Source organism: Dromiciops gliroides, chromosome 3 (genome assembly GCF_019393635.1).
Source record: "Dromiciops gliroides isolate mDroGli1 chromosome 3, mDroGli1.pri, whole genome shotgun sequence".
Lineage (NCBI taxonomy): Eukaryota > Metazoa > Chordata > Mammalia > Microbiotheria > Microbiotheriidae > Dromiciops > Dromiciops gliroides.
The window spans coordinates 668566059-668578971 of NC_057863.1; the positions used below are offsets into that span (position 1 = coordinate 668566059).

General features: G+C 52.3%; 1 protein-coding gene across 1 annotated transcript; it reads right to left on the minus strand.

Moving 5' to 3' along the window:
• Nucleotides 1-3466: 3466 nt before the first annotated feature.
• On the minus strand, nucleotides 3467-11873 carry LOC122749590 (tigger transposable element-derived protein 1-like). Its single transcript, XM_043996028.1, has 2 exons — nucleotides 11403-11873; nucleotides 3467-7156 (listed from the first exon to the last, which is right to left on the minus strand). The coding sequence occupies exons 1-2, from the start codon at nucleotides 11473-11475 to the stop codon at nucleotides 5457-5459; spliced, it is 1773 nt and encodes a 590-aa protein (XP_043851963.1). The 5' UTR covers nucleotides 11476-11873; the 3' UTR covers nucleotides 3467-5456.
• Between the last annotated feature and the right edge of the window lie 1040 nt (nucleotides 11874-12913).

A 12913-nucleotide genomic window follows, 5' to 3' on the forward strand; every position in this document is an offset into this window, starting at 1 on the left:
GATGGACCTGTACCTAGGACAGGGGCTTCATTCATGGTCTCTAGGCTGTGTTCTAAGCAAGGAGCAAGTTCAGAAGCTCAGACCTCAGAAGCAGAACAGGATCTCAGTTCCAGTTTCCAGTCCAGTCTGAAGCCTGCATGCAAATAAATGGGGCAGGAATACCAGACCAAAGTAGAGTTAGTAGTTCTACCACTCAGAACCAGCAGAGTTTCCCAGCTAAATGATAGGGACTCCTAGCAGCAGTCTACTGGAGTTTCATACAGGTGCAAACCCACAGCTGTGCTGTTCAGACCAAAACCAAGGTCAGAAACTTGCAGACTTCAGACCAGAAGGGTAGAAATCAGCCTTTGTCCAGGACCAGAACATTTGAGATCACTGGAAGCTTGTAGGTCTCCAGACTGAACTGTCTCTGAGGTGTTCAGGAGGGCCTGCACCTCTGGCTTGCCAAGCCCTTTTCAGGCCTGCTTATCGACCTTTAGAGTCTACCTGACGCCCCCAATTCTCATCCATGGCTCCAAGAACCTGTAGTAGGCTCACTATCCTGACAGATGAACAAAACCAGTTGAGAGTGACTGATGGACCTCAAACCTCTCAGTGCCCCAAGCCTGGGAAGACCATGAAGGCAGCTGCGAAATAATGGCAGAGCACTTAGAGCTTGGTCAGGCATCAGAGATGCCAAGGATCCACTGCAGCCTGGGGCCATTGCCAATTGTCTTGACTTTTGTCCTGTCACTGGAGTTTGATGATTCAGGAAAAGAAAGTGAGGCTGACACCCTTGTGCAACTCAGCCTCACTTAAATCCATTCGAGCCACAAGTTATCACCTGAAATGCCACTGGTCCTTTTTGAAAACCAACAACAAACAACTCCAAGAAAACAGCAGCAAGACCAGCCCACAGTTTCAACCAGAAGTATACAGAACCTGGCCCTAACAAAGTTCAAAGTCAGGAAGGATGCTGAAAGAATGAGCAAACAAAAAAAAGAATCTCACCATAAAGAGCTATTATGGTCACAGATGCTCAAGACACAAACCCAAAAGAAAAGAATTGGCTCCAAAACATCTTATAAGCAAAGCCTCAAAGCAAAACACAACTTAAGCACAAGTTCAAGTAGAATTCCTGGAAGAGATAAACCAAGGGTTTTTAAAAGGAGTTTAAAATATTTTGTATAGGGGCAGCTAGGTGGTGCAGTGGATAAAGCACCGGCCCTGGATTCAGGAGTACCTGAGTTCAAATCCGGCCTCAGACACTTGACACTTACTGGCTGTGTGACCCTGGGCAAGTCACTTAATCCCCATTGCCCTGCAAAAATATATATATATATATGTAAATTAAACGAGGGTTCTAGAGGAAAAAAAATTGGAAAAGAAATGAGGGCTAAGGAAAAATTAATTGGAAAGGGATGTAATGGCTTAGCATAAGAGGGGCAAACCCTTGTCCAAGAAACAAACTTCCTGAAAGTTAAAGTGGACCACATAAAAGTTAATAAATCCATGAGGCAATCAGAAATATTAAAACAAAGCCAAAAGACTGAAAAAACAGAAGAAAATGTAAGGGATCTCACAGAAAAATAGACTGACCTAAAAAACATACTGAGGAGAGAAAATTTAAGAATCATTAGACTACCTGAAAGCCATGACCAAAAAAGAGGCTACATATATTTCAAGAAATCATAAAAGAAAATTACCCAGATCTCTTGGAAACAGAGGGCAAAGTGAAAACAGAATCTACCAGTCACCTCCTGGAAGAAATCCCAAAATGAAAACTCCAAGACACATTGTAGCCAAAATCCAGAGTTTCTAAGTCAAGGAAAAAAACTGCAAGCAGCTAGAAAGAATTTAAATATCGAGGAGCCACATTCAGGATTACATGTGATTTATCAGCCATCACTATAAAGAGTAGAGAACTTGGAATACAATATTCCAGGAGGCAAAGAATATAGATTTACAATGAAGAATAATTCACCCAGAGAATCTGAGTATAATTTTACAGGGGGAAAAATGGGTCCTTAATGCAATAGAGGACTTCCAAGCATTCTTGGGGTTTTTTTTTGTTTGTTTTTTTTTAGTGAGGCAATTGGGGTTAAGTGACTTGCCCAGGGTCACACAGCTAGTAAGTGTTAAGTGTCTGAGGCCGGATTTGAACTCAGGTCCTCCTGAATCCAGGGCCGGTGCTCTATCCACTGCGCCACCTAGCTGCCCCTGCAAGCATTCTTGATGAATGAAACCCTTTAGTGCAAACACAGGAATCAAGAGAAACACAAAAAAGATAAATATGAGTGAGCAATCATAAGGGACTACACAAAGATAAACTGTTTACTCTTTAATATGGAGATAAGATATATGTGTCCTGTCAGAACTCTATTATCATCAGGATTCATAGAATCCAATTAGATAAAAATCTTCTGAGTAGTTATGTCTTAATGATCTAAAAAGAATAAATAGGAAGGTGGGGGGGAAGGAATACACTAGGAGTGGGGGGAGACAGAAAAGATGAGGCAAATCATCTCACATAATCAGGATGCACAAGTAAAAGTATATACGAAGGGGGCAGCTAGGTGGCGCAGTGGATAGAGCACTGGCCCTGGAGTCAGGAGTACCTGAGTTCAAATCCGGCCTCAGACACTTAACACTTACTAGCTGTGTGACCCTGGGCAAGTCACTTAACCCCAATTGCTTCACACACACACACAAAAAGTATATATGAAGGAGGAAGGGGTGGGCAGAGTGGGTGATACTTGAACCTTACTCTCATTTGAACTGGTTAGAGAGAAAAATACAGGTAAGGAAATACATTTCACTAACAAGTAAATGGGGTGGAAAAGAAGTGGTGATGGGGTGGGGAGGAGAGAGGTGGAGAAGGTAGTTTAAAGGAGGGATTAGTCCTAAGCAAAACAAACTACAAAGATATATGAAAATATTTGTAACACCTCTTTATGTGGAGGCAAAGAATTGGAAACTGAGGGGGTGTCCATCAATTGGGTGACAGCTAAAAGAGGTGTAGTATAAATGTGATGAAATACTGCTGCACTGTAGGGAAAGATCAATGGGGTAGAAGATTTGTATGAACTGATGCCAAGACAGCAGACCCAGGAGAATAATGCAGCCAAAGGCGATGCTGTAAAGGCAAATGGCTTGGAAAGACCCAGGAAATCATCATAATCAGCACAATGACCAGCTACAAGTACAGAGGACCCATGATGAAACGTGCCAACCAGAGCTGAAGAGCTCAGAGGGCAGAGTAAGACTTCTTTATTTTCTTTTTGGCAGGGCAATGAGGGTTAAGTGACTTGCCCAGGGTCATACAGCTAGTAAGTGTTACGTGTCTGAGGCCAGATTTGAACTCAGGTCCTCCTGAATCCAGGGCAGGTGCTTTATCCACTGTGCCACCTAGCGGCCCCTACTTCTTTATTTTCTGACATGGCCAATGTGGGAGTTTGTTTTGCTTAAGTATACATGTGTGGAAGGGTTGTTTATTTTTCCCCCCTTGCTTTCTCATTCCAGGGGAAGGAGGCAGGAACGAGACAAGGCTCATTTTTGCTGATTAAAAACCATTCATTTCAAAAGACAAGTGCTAGATTCAACTGAATTCAGCCAACATTCATGGTGCATGTGCTATGTTCCATGTGGTTGGCACTGGGGATAGTGAGAAATGGTTGCAGTCAAAAGATATTATGGAAGTAGAGTGGACAAGACAACAACAAAATAAATATGGGAGAGAAGGAAGAATCAAGGACAACACTGTGACTGAGAAGGAAATCCGAGTTAGTGAAGAAATTCTGTCTGGAATATATCAAGGTTGACATGGCAACAGGATATCAAGACAGCTCAGCAGGGATGGAGTTAAGAACTGAGAGGAAGAGGAAAAGAACTGAAAGCACGTCATAGAGACATATATATGTACATGTGTATATACATGTCTCTGTGTGTGGACCTATGTATAACACACACAAACATGTAGACTCTAGGTGTATGTGTACATCTAGGTCTGTGCCTATCATACATGGCAATCTGCTGGCTGGAATGTCTTGTTTTTAATTCTCTCCTTCCTGGTCTATCCCACTCATTTACCCCTCTTTTTTCACCAGTACCAAGCCGTTTGGATGGCTGCTTTTTAACAGACTGGGGTCTGGAAGTGTTATTTCCCCCTCCATCCCTACCACTGTTCATTAACCCTTGATACTGGGGCAAACTAGGGTGATATAAAAACCAAACCCAAAACAAGCAAGAGGGCCCAAGGGAAAGAGACTCATGACTTTCAAGCTGGAAAGGACTTCAGAAGCCGAGACAGTCTCCCCTTTTGGACTGCCCCTAAATTGGCCTATTGCTCATCGTGTCTTTCTTCCTGAATAGGTCTATCACTTGTGAAGCTTCAATTCTCCCGCTGAGCCTCACAGGGAAGGAGGCCTTTGAGGCTCTAAGAATGAGGCTCTCATTTACTGTCCTCGTCCTTATGCCCTGAACTAAGCCACTCCCCCAGAGACCGACTAACCAAGGAAGAAGAACGAGAGATTGGGCCCTCCATAAGCCAATGCTCTCGGCTGCTGGATCACATTCCTGACTCACACTGAGCTCACAGGCCATCAGAACCCCTGAATCTTTTGTTGTGCCACACCTCCCCATCTTATGAGCTGCACATTTGGTATCCATGCCATTTATCTGCAATGGTCTCCCTCTCACTTCCATCTCTGAAGGCTTTACCTCTTCCACAAAGCCTCCCGGTCCTCCCCCTGTCCTAGGTTTTCCTTGAGTCTTGCTGCCTCTCTCCCTTGTGGGGGTCATCATTATTTGCATTAGACTGGGTGCTCCTGAGAACAGAGCCCATGTAACATTTCCTTGTGCCTCACAAAGCCAACTATGGAGTCTGACACACAGCTGCGGCCTCAGGAAGCTGGTCATCCGCCCATCCCAATTCCTTGGGAAGCCAAAGAGAACCTCAGCTCCCCTAGGGCCATTTCTCTGCTGGCCTGGGGACCCAGCAAATGGATGGGCCAAGTCTCAGAAGCCAGATTTGTCAACCAAACATGAGTTTATTTACTTAACAACAAAGTCTGAAGTGGTTTATGGAACGAGACACAGCCTCAGTCCCCTCCACAGAGGCTCCCAACCTCCCCAACATCCAGTGGTCACAGTGGGTGTTTGTTCCTCCATCTTGAGCAGATTTCTAACACCCCTCCTATTGATTTACTTGCTGCATCCTGCCCAGAAGAGGCTCTGGGCTCTCTGAGGCCGAGGCTGTGGAGCACAAGCCAGGAAGGTCCTCCTGCACTGGGAGACCTCGAAGGATGGGTAGATGGTCTCTCTGAAGATCAGGCTCCTCACCAAGGCCGGCTGCAGAACTCCAAGACCACCCACCAGATCACCAAAGGCTGAAGGCACCCACACAGTGACAGTACCAAGGAAAGAGGGAGAACAAGGAAGCCAGGGGGCTCAGAAAGTCCTTTCTCTGGGACCCTTCTCTATTTTGCACCCCTTTTCTTCTCCCTGTACAGCTCCCGATAGCAGCTAATCACGTTGTTCACCTCTCTACACACCTTCAGGCTCCGCTCCCGATTGGGATCGTTATCGGTGAGGATTTGCAAGCCTCTGTCAAAGTGGGAGAGGGCTTCTGCCAAATGCTTTGTGGTCAGCTCCGGGGGGGTAGCCAGGGCACTGTCCTGCCCTGCTCCTGTGGAGGGCATTCCCAACAGCTCATCCTCTTCCCCCGTCCCCGACAGATCCTCCCCATGAGACTGAAGCAAGCGGACAACATCGTCCTCCGCCACTCCCTCAAAGCCACCATGGCTGGCGAGCGTCACGATGTTCTGCTGGATCTGCGGCAGGGCTTCAGCCTCGGCAGAGGCCAGCACACACTCTGGCCAGATCTTCTTCCAGACGGCGTTCATGGTGGATGGCTTGAGCTCCTGCCAGGACTCAGCGATGTTGTCCACAGCAGTCATGATGTTATAGCTCCGCCAGAATTCTCGGATGGTGGGCTTCTCTTCCCCGTCGGTCTCTTGGATGAGCTGACAGAGGGTCCTCTTCAGGTAAAAGGCCTTGAAGGTGGTGATCACCCCTTGGTTCATGGGCTGGATCAAGGCTGATGTGTTTTTGGGCAGAAACTCCACCCGCACATTGGCAGAGAGGTCGTCCAAGTACACTGGGTGGCAGGGGGCACTGTCCAGGATCAGCAGGGCCTTGTTGGGGAGGTTGTTTTCTGCACAGTGTCTCTCCACAGCAGGACAGAAGAAGTTGGTGAACCACTCCTGAAAGATGCTCATGGTCACCCAGTCATTGCGGTTGGATCTCCATATCACAGGCAGGTTGGGCTTAGAGCAGCCCTTCAGAGCCCGGGGATTTTCAGAAGGGTACACAAGCAAGGGCTTCAGCTTACAATCCCCAGCAGCATTGCCTCCGAGGAGCAGGGTCAGATGGTCTTTAGATGCCTTGAAGCCCGGCCCAGCCTTGTCTTCCAGAGACACAAACGTCCTTTCGGGTAAACGCTTCCAAAACAGCCCTGTCTCGTCGATGTTGAAAACCTGCTGAGGCGTGTACCCGCCATCCTCGATGATCTTCCTCAGCATGTCGGGATACTTGCGAGCCGCTTCTGTATCTGCCACAGCGGGTTCATCTGTCAGGAGGACATTGTGCCGCGCCTTGAATCGGGCAAACCAGCCATTGCTCGCTCCAAAAGTCTCTGTCTGGGCACTCTCCCCCTGCTCCCGCTTCAAGGCCTCGAACAAGCTCTTGGCCTTCTCCTGGATGAGCATGGTATTGATGGGCAAGTGCTGCTGCTTCTGGTCTTCGATCCACAGGCTCAGCAGCCTCTCCATGTTGCCCATCACCACACCTCGGCACCGAGTCAGCTGGGTGGCGCTGATGGGAGTGGCCGCCTGAGAATTGGCTTTGATCTTCTCCCTGTTGACTCTGATGGAGGCCACTGTGGAGGTGGCCAGCCCCAGGGTCTTGGCGATCTGCGTGAGCTTCTCGCCCTCCTCAAAGCGCCGCAGTACTTCGAGCTTGACATGCAGGGTGATCGACTTCCGGTCTCTCTTGGGGCCCCTGAGCGGTCCTCTTCCCAGGTGCCTTGGGGCTGGACCCCTTCTCCATCCCGGTTGGCCCAGAGAGCCTCCAAGCCTTTCCTTCCCCCACCCTTTCTGGTGGCCTCGACAGGTCTCCTCTGTGAAAGAGACAAATGGTCATTGGCCCCCGTGTTCTCCTCACCCTCAAAGCCCAACTCTAACACCACTTCTTCCCTCAGGCTATCCAAGGCAGGGATAGACTTTCCCCCTGGAGAGTTCCCATGGGACATCTTTGCCCCCCTCTAAGACCTCCTATCTCCTCTCTGCCTCCTATCCTCCCCAGCTTCCTGCCTTCTGCATGAACCCTTTCTCAATGCCCTTAATGTTAGCGCCTTTCCTCTGTCTATTATCTCCAATTTATCCTGCCCATAGCTGGTCAGTACATAGTTGTCTGCAAGTGGTCTCCACCATTAGACTGTGAGCCCCACCTCACAGGGGCTAAGTGCACAACGCCTGGCAAACAGCTGTATGTAATCATGCTTACTAATCCTGCTGCATGTTGTGGGGCCTAGATGAGACATACAAAGTCTGGAACTGTCTGGAACTCAACTTCAGGATGATGGGAGAAACCCTGGAACCAAGAGCTGATCACTCCCTGACTGCTGAGCTATTCCAAAAGGGTTTACTGCAAACACATTTTGGGAAGAATTATCTGAATGAACTGATTCTAAAGTCAGCCCTCCCTCAGCAACTGGGTTTCCCCATGCTTTCTGACCACTGTCTTCCTGCACAGCCTCCTTTCTCGGGGTTCTCCCCAAGTGGCTTGGCCCCTGGAGTTCAGGCTTCTGAGCTCACACAGAGCTCAGTTTACAGAAGAGGGAGGATTCACACTCTTCCCAGCTCCCTTCTTGTGCAGGAGACGCCCCTGGGCTGCATACTGCCTTCCTGCTGGCTATCCCACAGCCATCTCACATTAGAGCCCAAACTTCTCCAGCTCTGTTGGCCACCTCAGACTCCTTCCCTCCCCGCCCAGCTAGGCTGTCCTCTCTGACTTGGACCACTGAGAGAGCACCCAGGCCCACTGCCCTCCTCTTCTCCCCCTCCCTTTACAGCCTTTGCCCAGATCACAGCCTTCACAGGAAGCCTTTCATTGGAAGTGACCCAGGACAACCCCAGAGCAACCTGATGAGATGGTAGGGCGTGTGCGGACCGTGGTCTAGCAGTAAGAAAGGGAAGAGAATAAGCATTTAGAGAGGCCTACCTACTATGTGCTAAGGGCTTTTACAATCATTCACAACAACCTTAGGAGGAAGGGAGAGACAATTATTATCCCCATATAACAATCGAGGAAACTGAGCCAAACAGAGTCAAGTGACTTACCATGGGTCACCCAGCTAGTCAGTATCTAGATTGGAACTCAGGTCTTCCTGACTCCAGGGCCCAGTGCTCTCTGGAGTTAAACGTGGGTTCAAATCCCACGTTTGACAATGGACAGATCAGAACCATCCAAGGCCACCAGGAGGTGGACCCTGAGGTGCCTCCAAAAAGCCTGGCCCTGACCCTTTGATGAGAAGACACAGGCTCCTCTCCAGATGATTCTGACTTCAAAGTCAGACATGGGGAGCTCAGGCCCAAGTGAGCAAATGAGCAGATTAAACACTGGTTGTGGGGCGCAGTGGATAAAGCACTGGCCCTAGATTCAGGAGGACCTGAGTTCAAATCTGACCCCAGACACTTAACACTTAACTAGCTGGTGTGACCCTGGGGAAGTCACGTAACCCCAATTGCCTCACCCCCCCCCCCCAAAAAAAAGCCTGGTTGAGCGCCCACTGTATGTAAGGCAATTCGCTTGGGTACAGAGGGTCCAAATACAGTGAGGCCTCCAGGAGCTGGAGAGTGGAGGACTGTTGAGAGGAGACTGGCAGGGAAGCGGCCTGGATGTCTGGTTCAGGGCCAGGTGACCTAGGGCCAAACTGGGAGCAGACAGCTGGGAAATCCGAGCCCTCACTCACTGGTCTGGGCCAGTCTCCTCATATTCTGAATGCCTGGCAAGTCATTCAAAAGAAAACAGCTTGGTTCAAAGTCCCATGGCCCCCAGCCTGCGTTCCAGCCCCGCCCTTCTCCCCTCCCCTCTCTCTCCTGGTTCTCTTTCTATCGCTAGCCCTCCTCTCTTCCGCTATCTTTCTTCTTGCGGACCTTCACCCCAAGGCTTTGTCTTCTCCCTCCCACATTTCCAAGAGCCTTCTCTCTGGTCGTCGGCAAGGCTGACCCCCAGGCTCGGCTCCCTCACCAACGACCTCTTTCCCCCACAGGGTCCCCGACTCACACCTTCCCCTCACTGTCGAGGGTACTGCCCTCAGTCCCCAGAGGCAGTCATTGTCAAGATCCTGCCAGTAGCTTGGGCAGGCTCTCAGGCCCTCAAGCATTGACTTGACCATCCCTGCCTCCACCAGGCTCGCAAATGGGTCTTCCTTAAGGGGGGGGTCTCTCTACCCCCATTCTGGCTGTAGTGGCATCCCTCTGAGATAGCCCCCCTCCCTTGCCCTCTCCGTGTGCCCAGTTCTTTCAGGTCTCAGCCAACAGCTATCTCTTCTTCAAGAAGCCTTTGCAGTCTTCCTTGAATCTTAGTGCCTGGGGGCGGCTAGGTGGTGGCAGCGGACTGGCCCTGGATTCAGGAGTACCTGAGTTCAAATCCGGCCTCAGACACTTGACACTTACTAGTTGTGTGACCCTGGGCAAGTCACTTAACCCCCATTGCCCCACGCAAAAAAGAAAAAAAATTGAAAAACAAAAATGTTAGTGGCCTTCCTTCTGTTCTTCCCCGTTGGACTGGAGCTCCCTGAGGCTGACCTTTCTTTGTACCCTCGATGGATCCTTGAACAAAAGGGGGGAAGACAGTCCCAGCTGATTCAGCTGAGTACAGCACCCCCCCCAGTTCTCCACTGCCAGCCCAACATCAGATTGGAGCCATCAGGACATGATGCTAATGAAGTCTGGAGGAGAAATCCACCTCAATGGCAGCGAGGGGTGGGGGACAGCCAAGTGTGTGCCACTGGACTGGGAAGTGCGTGGGCCCTTCTGTCCTCCTGTGACCCACACAGGGGCCAGGCCAGAGTGCAGGGTTTCTGGGAGTGCCAGAGCTGACCACAGAGCTGGCCACAAGCCTCTTTCCAGATGCCAGGCCAGTCTTGGCAGGAGCTGCCCACTGGGGGGTCTGGGAAGCCTGGCGCTGTCTGGCAGCAGCTCTGAGGTTTGTGCATCTGTCCTGTGGGGGGCGGGCACTAGTCAGTCTCATATGGGATCCCTATGAAGGAAGTACAGGAGGAACCAAAGAGGGAAACTGAGGCTGAGAGCCATGACCGCTTGCACTTCCTCCTGGCCTAGACCGACCAGGAGCTGGCAGAGACCCTCAGAGGAGGCCTGGCAACCCCGGGAAGGAGCGCCCTCACAAGGCGCCCCCAAAACAATTATCAAGCTGAAGGAAGGGGACTAGCCTCTGGTTCCGGAAGGCCTGAAGCCCTGGCCTGAAGCCGACCGGCTGACGTCCTCCAGCTTCAACATGGGCAAGAAAGGGGCTGGGTTCGAACGCGGCTCTTAACACTGCTGGCTGAGGGGAGGGCCCACAGCTGGCTGAGGGGTAATGGCCCCGACCACCAACCACCAGCGCTTGGATTCTCAGATGGGGGGTCCAAGCTGGTGAGGCCCAGTGCCTTGCCCTCAAGGGGCTTACACTCCTGCACAGACTGTGCTGAACCCGGGGGCTTCAGGGAGGGGGGGGCGGAGGGGAAGAGAGAGGGGGCTGCAGGACAAACGGGGGCACAACCAAGAGTCTGGCTCATAGATCCCCAAACACTTTCAGGGCGCTGTCGCCTTCCTCTTCTCTGCGCACAGCATTCAAGGCCTCGCTAGCCCTTTCTCGTCCCTGATCTCTACCTAAGGCTGGGCTCCCCAACCTAACCCTGTGTCCATCCACTAATGCGAGACTTCCCAAGGCCAAGCCCAGGAGGCTAAAGGGGGTGAGCGAGGATAGAGACCCACTCCCGCCCCCCCACCCCTACCCCAGCCTGTGAAGCGCAGCAGACTCCCCCTTGCGGCTGGTTCCATTCACACTCGTCCCTTGATGGATGCATGCGCAGCTGCCCTACCCCCCCCCACCCCCCACCCCCCCCCCCCCCGCCCCGGCCTCCTAGCGGATGCGCGCGCAGCGGCCTGCCCCCTCCGCCCCGCCTCTCGCCGCCCCGCCTTTCCATTCCGTCGGGTCAGGCTCAGAGCAGAGTGGCTTTCGGAGCCCAGGCCTTCGACGGACCTCGGGCTCCTTCCGCCACTGCCTCGGCTCCGTAACTAGCCGAACTGCGACGTCCTGACGCTCAAGCCCGGCCGCGCTCCGCGCTCCCCCGCCCTCACCTGCGGACTCCCGAGCAGGCCTCCGAGCTCGGCAGGGCATGCGCACGCGCACATGCAGCCGCGACCCCCTCATTCCTCCATGCCGCTACGGGGGCAAACCTCCGACTGAAGGCGGGGCGGTTGCCGTGGAGACGCCGGCGTGGGGCGGAGTCACCGCTCCAGTGCGTCACGTCCCTCTCCGTTGGAAAATGGTGTCTCTCCGCGGATTGGGGCGCCCCGGGAGTAAGGGGGCGGAGAAGAGGGTCCGGACAAGGCAGATATGTGGGTTAAAAGCGCCATCCCACTTGGCGAGGACCAGGCCCGGGCCCGCCGCCGCCGCCTCGGGGCTTCTGGGAAGTGTAGGCTCAGCTCGGTCGCTTTATTCGATGATCCCTGTTAGACTACCTGTCCCAGAAAGCCTAGCGTCAGGCGGCTCGCGGCCCGCCAGCGCGCGTGCGTCCAACCTCCTTGAGCCTTCCCGCGCCCCGTACCCGCAGTTGCCCTAGCAACGCTCCAGCGAGCAGGGATCGGAGGAGGGGTGGAAAAGGAGCGGGAATGAGGTCGCCTCTCTTCTTTTCTCGCGTACCCCATCCTTCCGGGATGGCTCGTGCTACACATGCGCCCTGGGGCTTCGGCCTGGCTGTCCCCCGAGAGTCGGCCAAGCAGATAGAAGTACTTTGAAGCCTGTTTTGTAGGGTGGGGCAAGGAGCTCTGCCCCCCCCCCCCCCCGACTCAGCCCCCTACCGTGTGGGTGCGCAGGGTCTTGTGCTTCGGCTCCAAAGTCGGGAGCAACTGGACCGTAGGCAAACCTGGTGACAAGCGGGGAGGTCCCGGGGGGCACTTTGTCACACGTTTTCCCAGAGAAGAGAAAGCGTGACAAATTATGTCCGCCCTCTCCCCCACCAGCACCCGCACATAGAGGCAGCATGTCCACACTCTCCCCCACCAGCACCCCCACATAGAGGCAGCATGTCCACACTCTCCCCCACCAGCACCCCCACATAGAGGCAGCATGTCCACACTCTCCCCCACCAGCACCCCCACATAGAGGCAGCATGTCCACACTCTCCCCCACCAGAGGGGGCAGCACCCATCAAAGTGTCGAGAAAACAGCCAAGTCCTGCCTTCCATGTAACAAAGGAGTCCGAGGTCCCATGCAGGACCCTGGCACCAGCCTCGGGAACGCTGGTGATGGAGAGGAGAGTCGTCTTCTTGACTGAGGGCTGCAGCACGACCTTCTTCCTCAGCTAGGCCTGTCTGAAGAAACAAACACCCTATCGTGGGGGCCATCCCAACCTTGCTGGGGGGGGGGGGGACGGGACATGCTGCAACATCACTCAACTCATGTTGTTTTTTAAATAATAAACATTTTTATTTATAGTTTTGAGTTCCAGATTTTTTTACCTCCTTCCTTCCCTCCCCTCCCCTATGCCTTCCCTGAGGCAGTAAGCAGATAGAGGTGATACATGTGCAATTATGGAAAACATGACCATATTAGTCATTTTGTACAAGAAAACTTGAATGAAAGGAAA

Excerpts from the sequence above, each read along its gene's own strand:
- LOC122749590 (XM_043996028.1), bottom strand. The coding sequence starts at position 11,475 with ATGAGGGGGTCGCGGCTGCATGTGCGCGTGCGCATGCCCTGCCGAGCT. Across the intron at positions 7,157-11,402 it reads GCCTGCTCGGGAGTCCGCAG|AGGAGACCTGTCGAGGCCAC; the intron begins GTGAGGGCGGGG and ends TCTCTTTCACAG.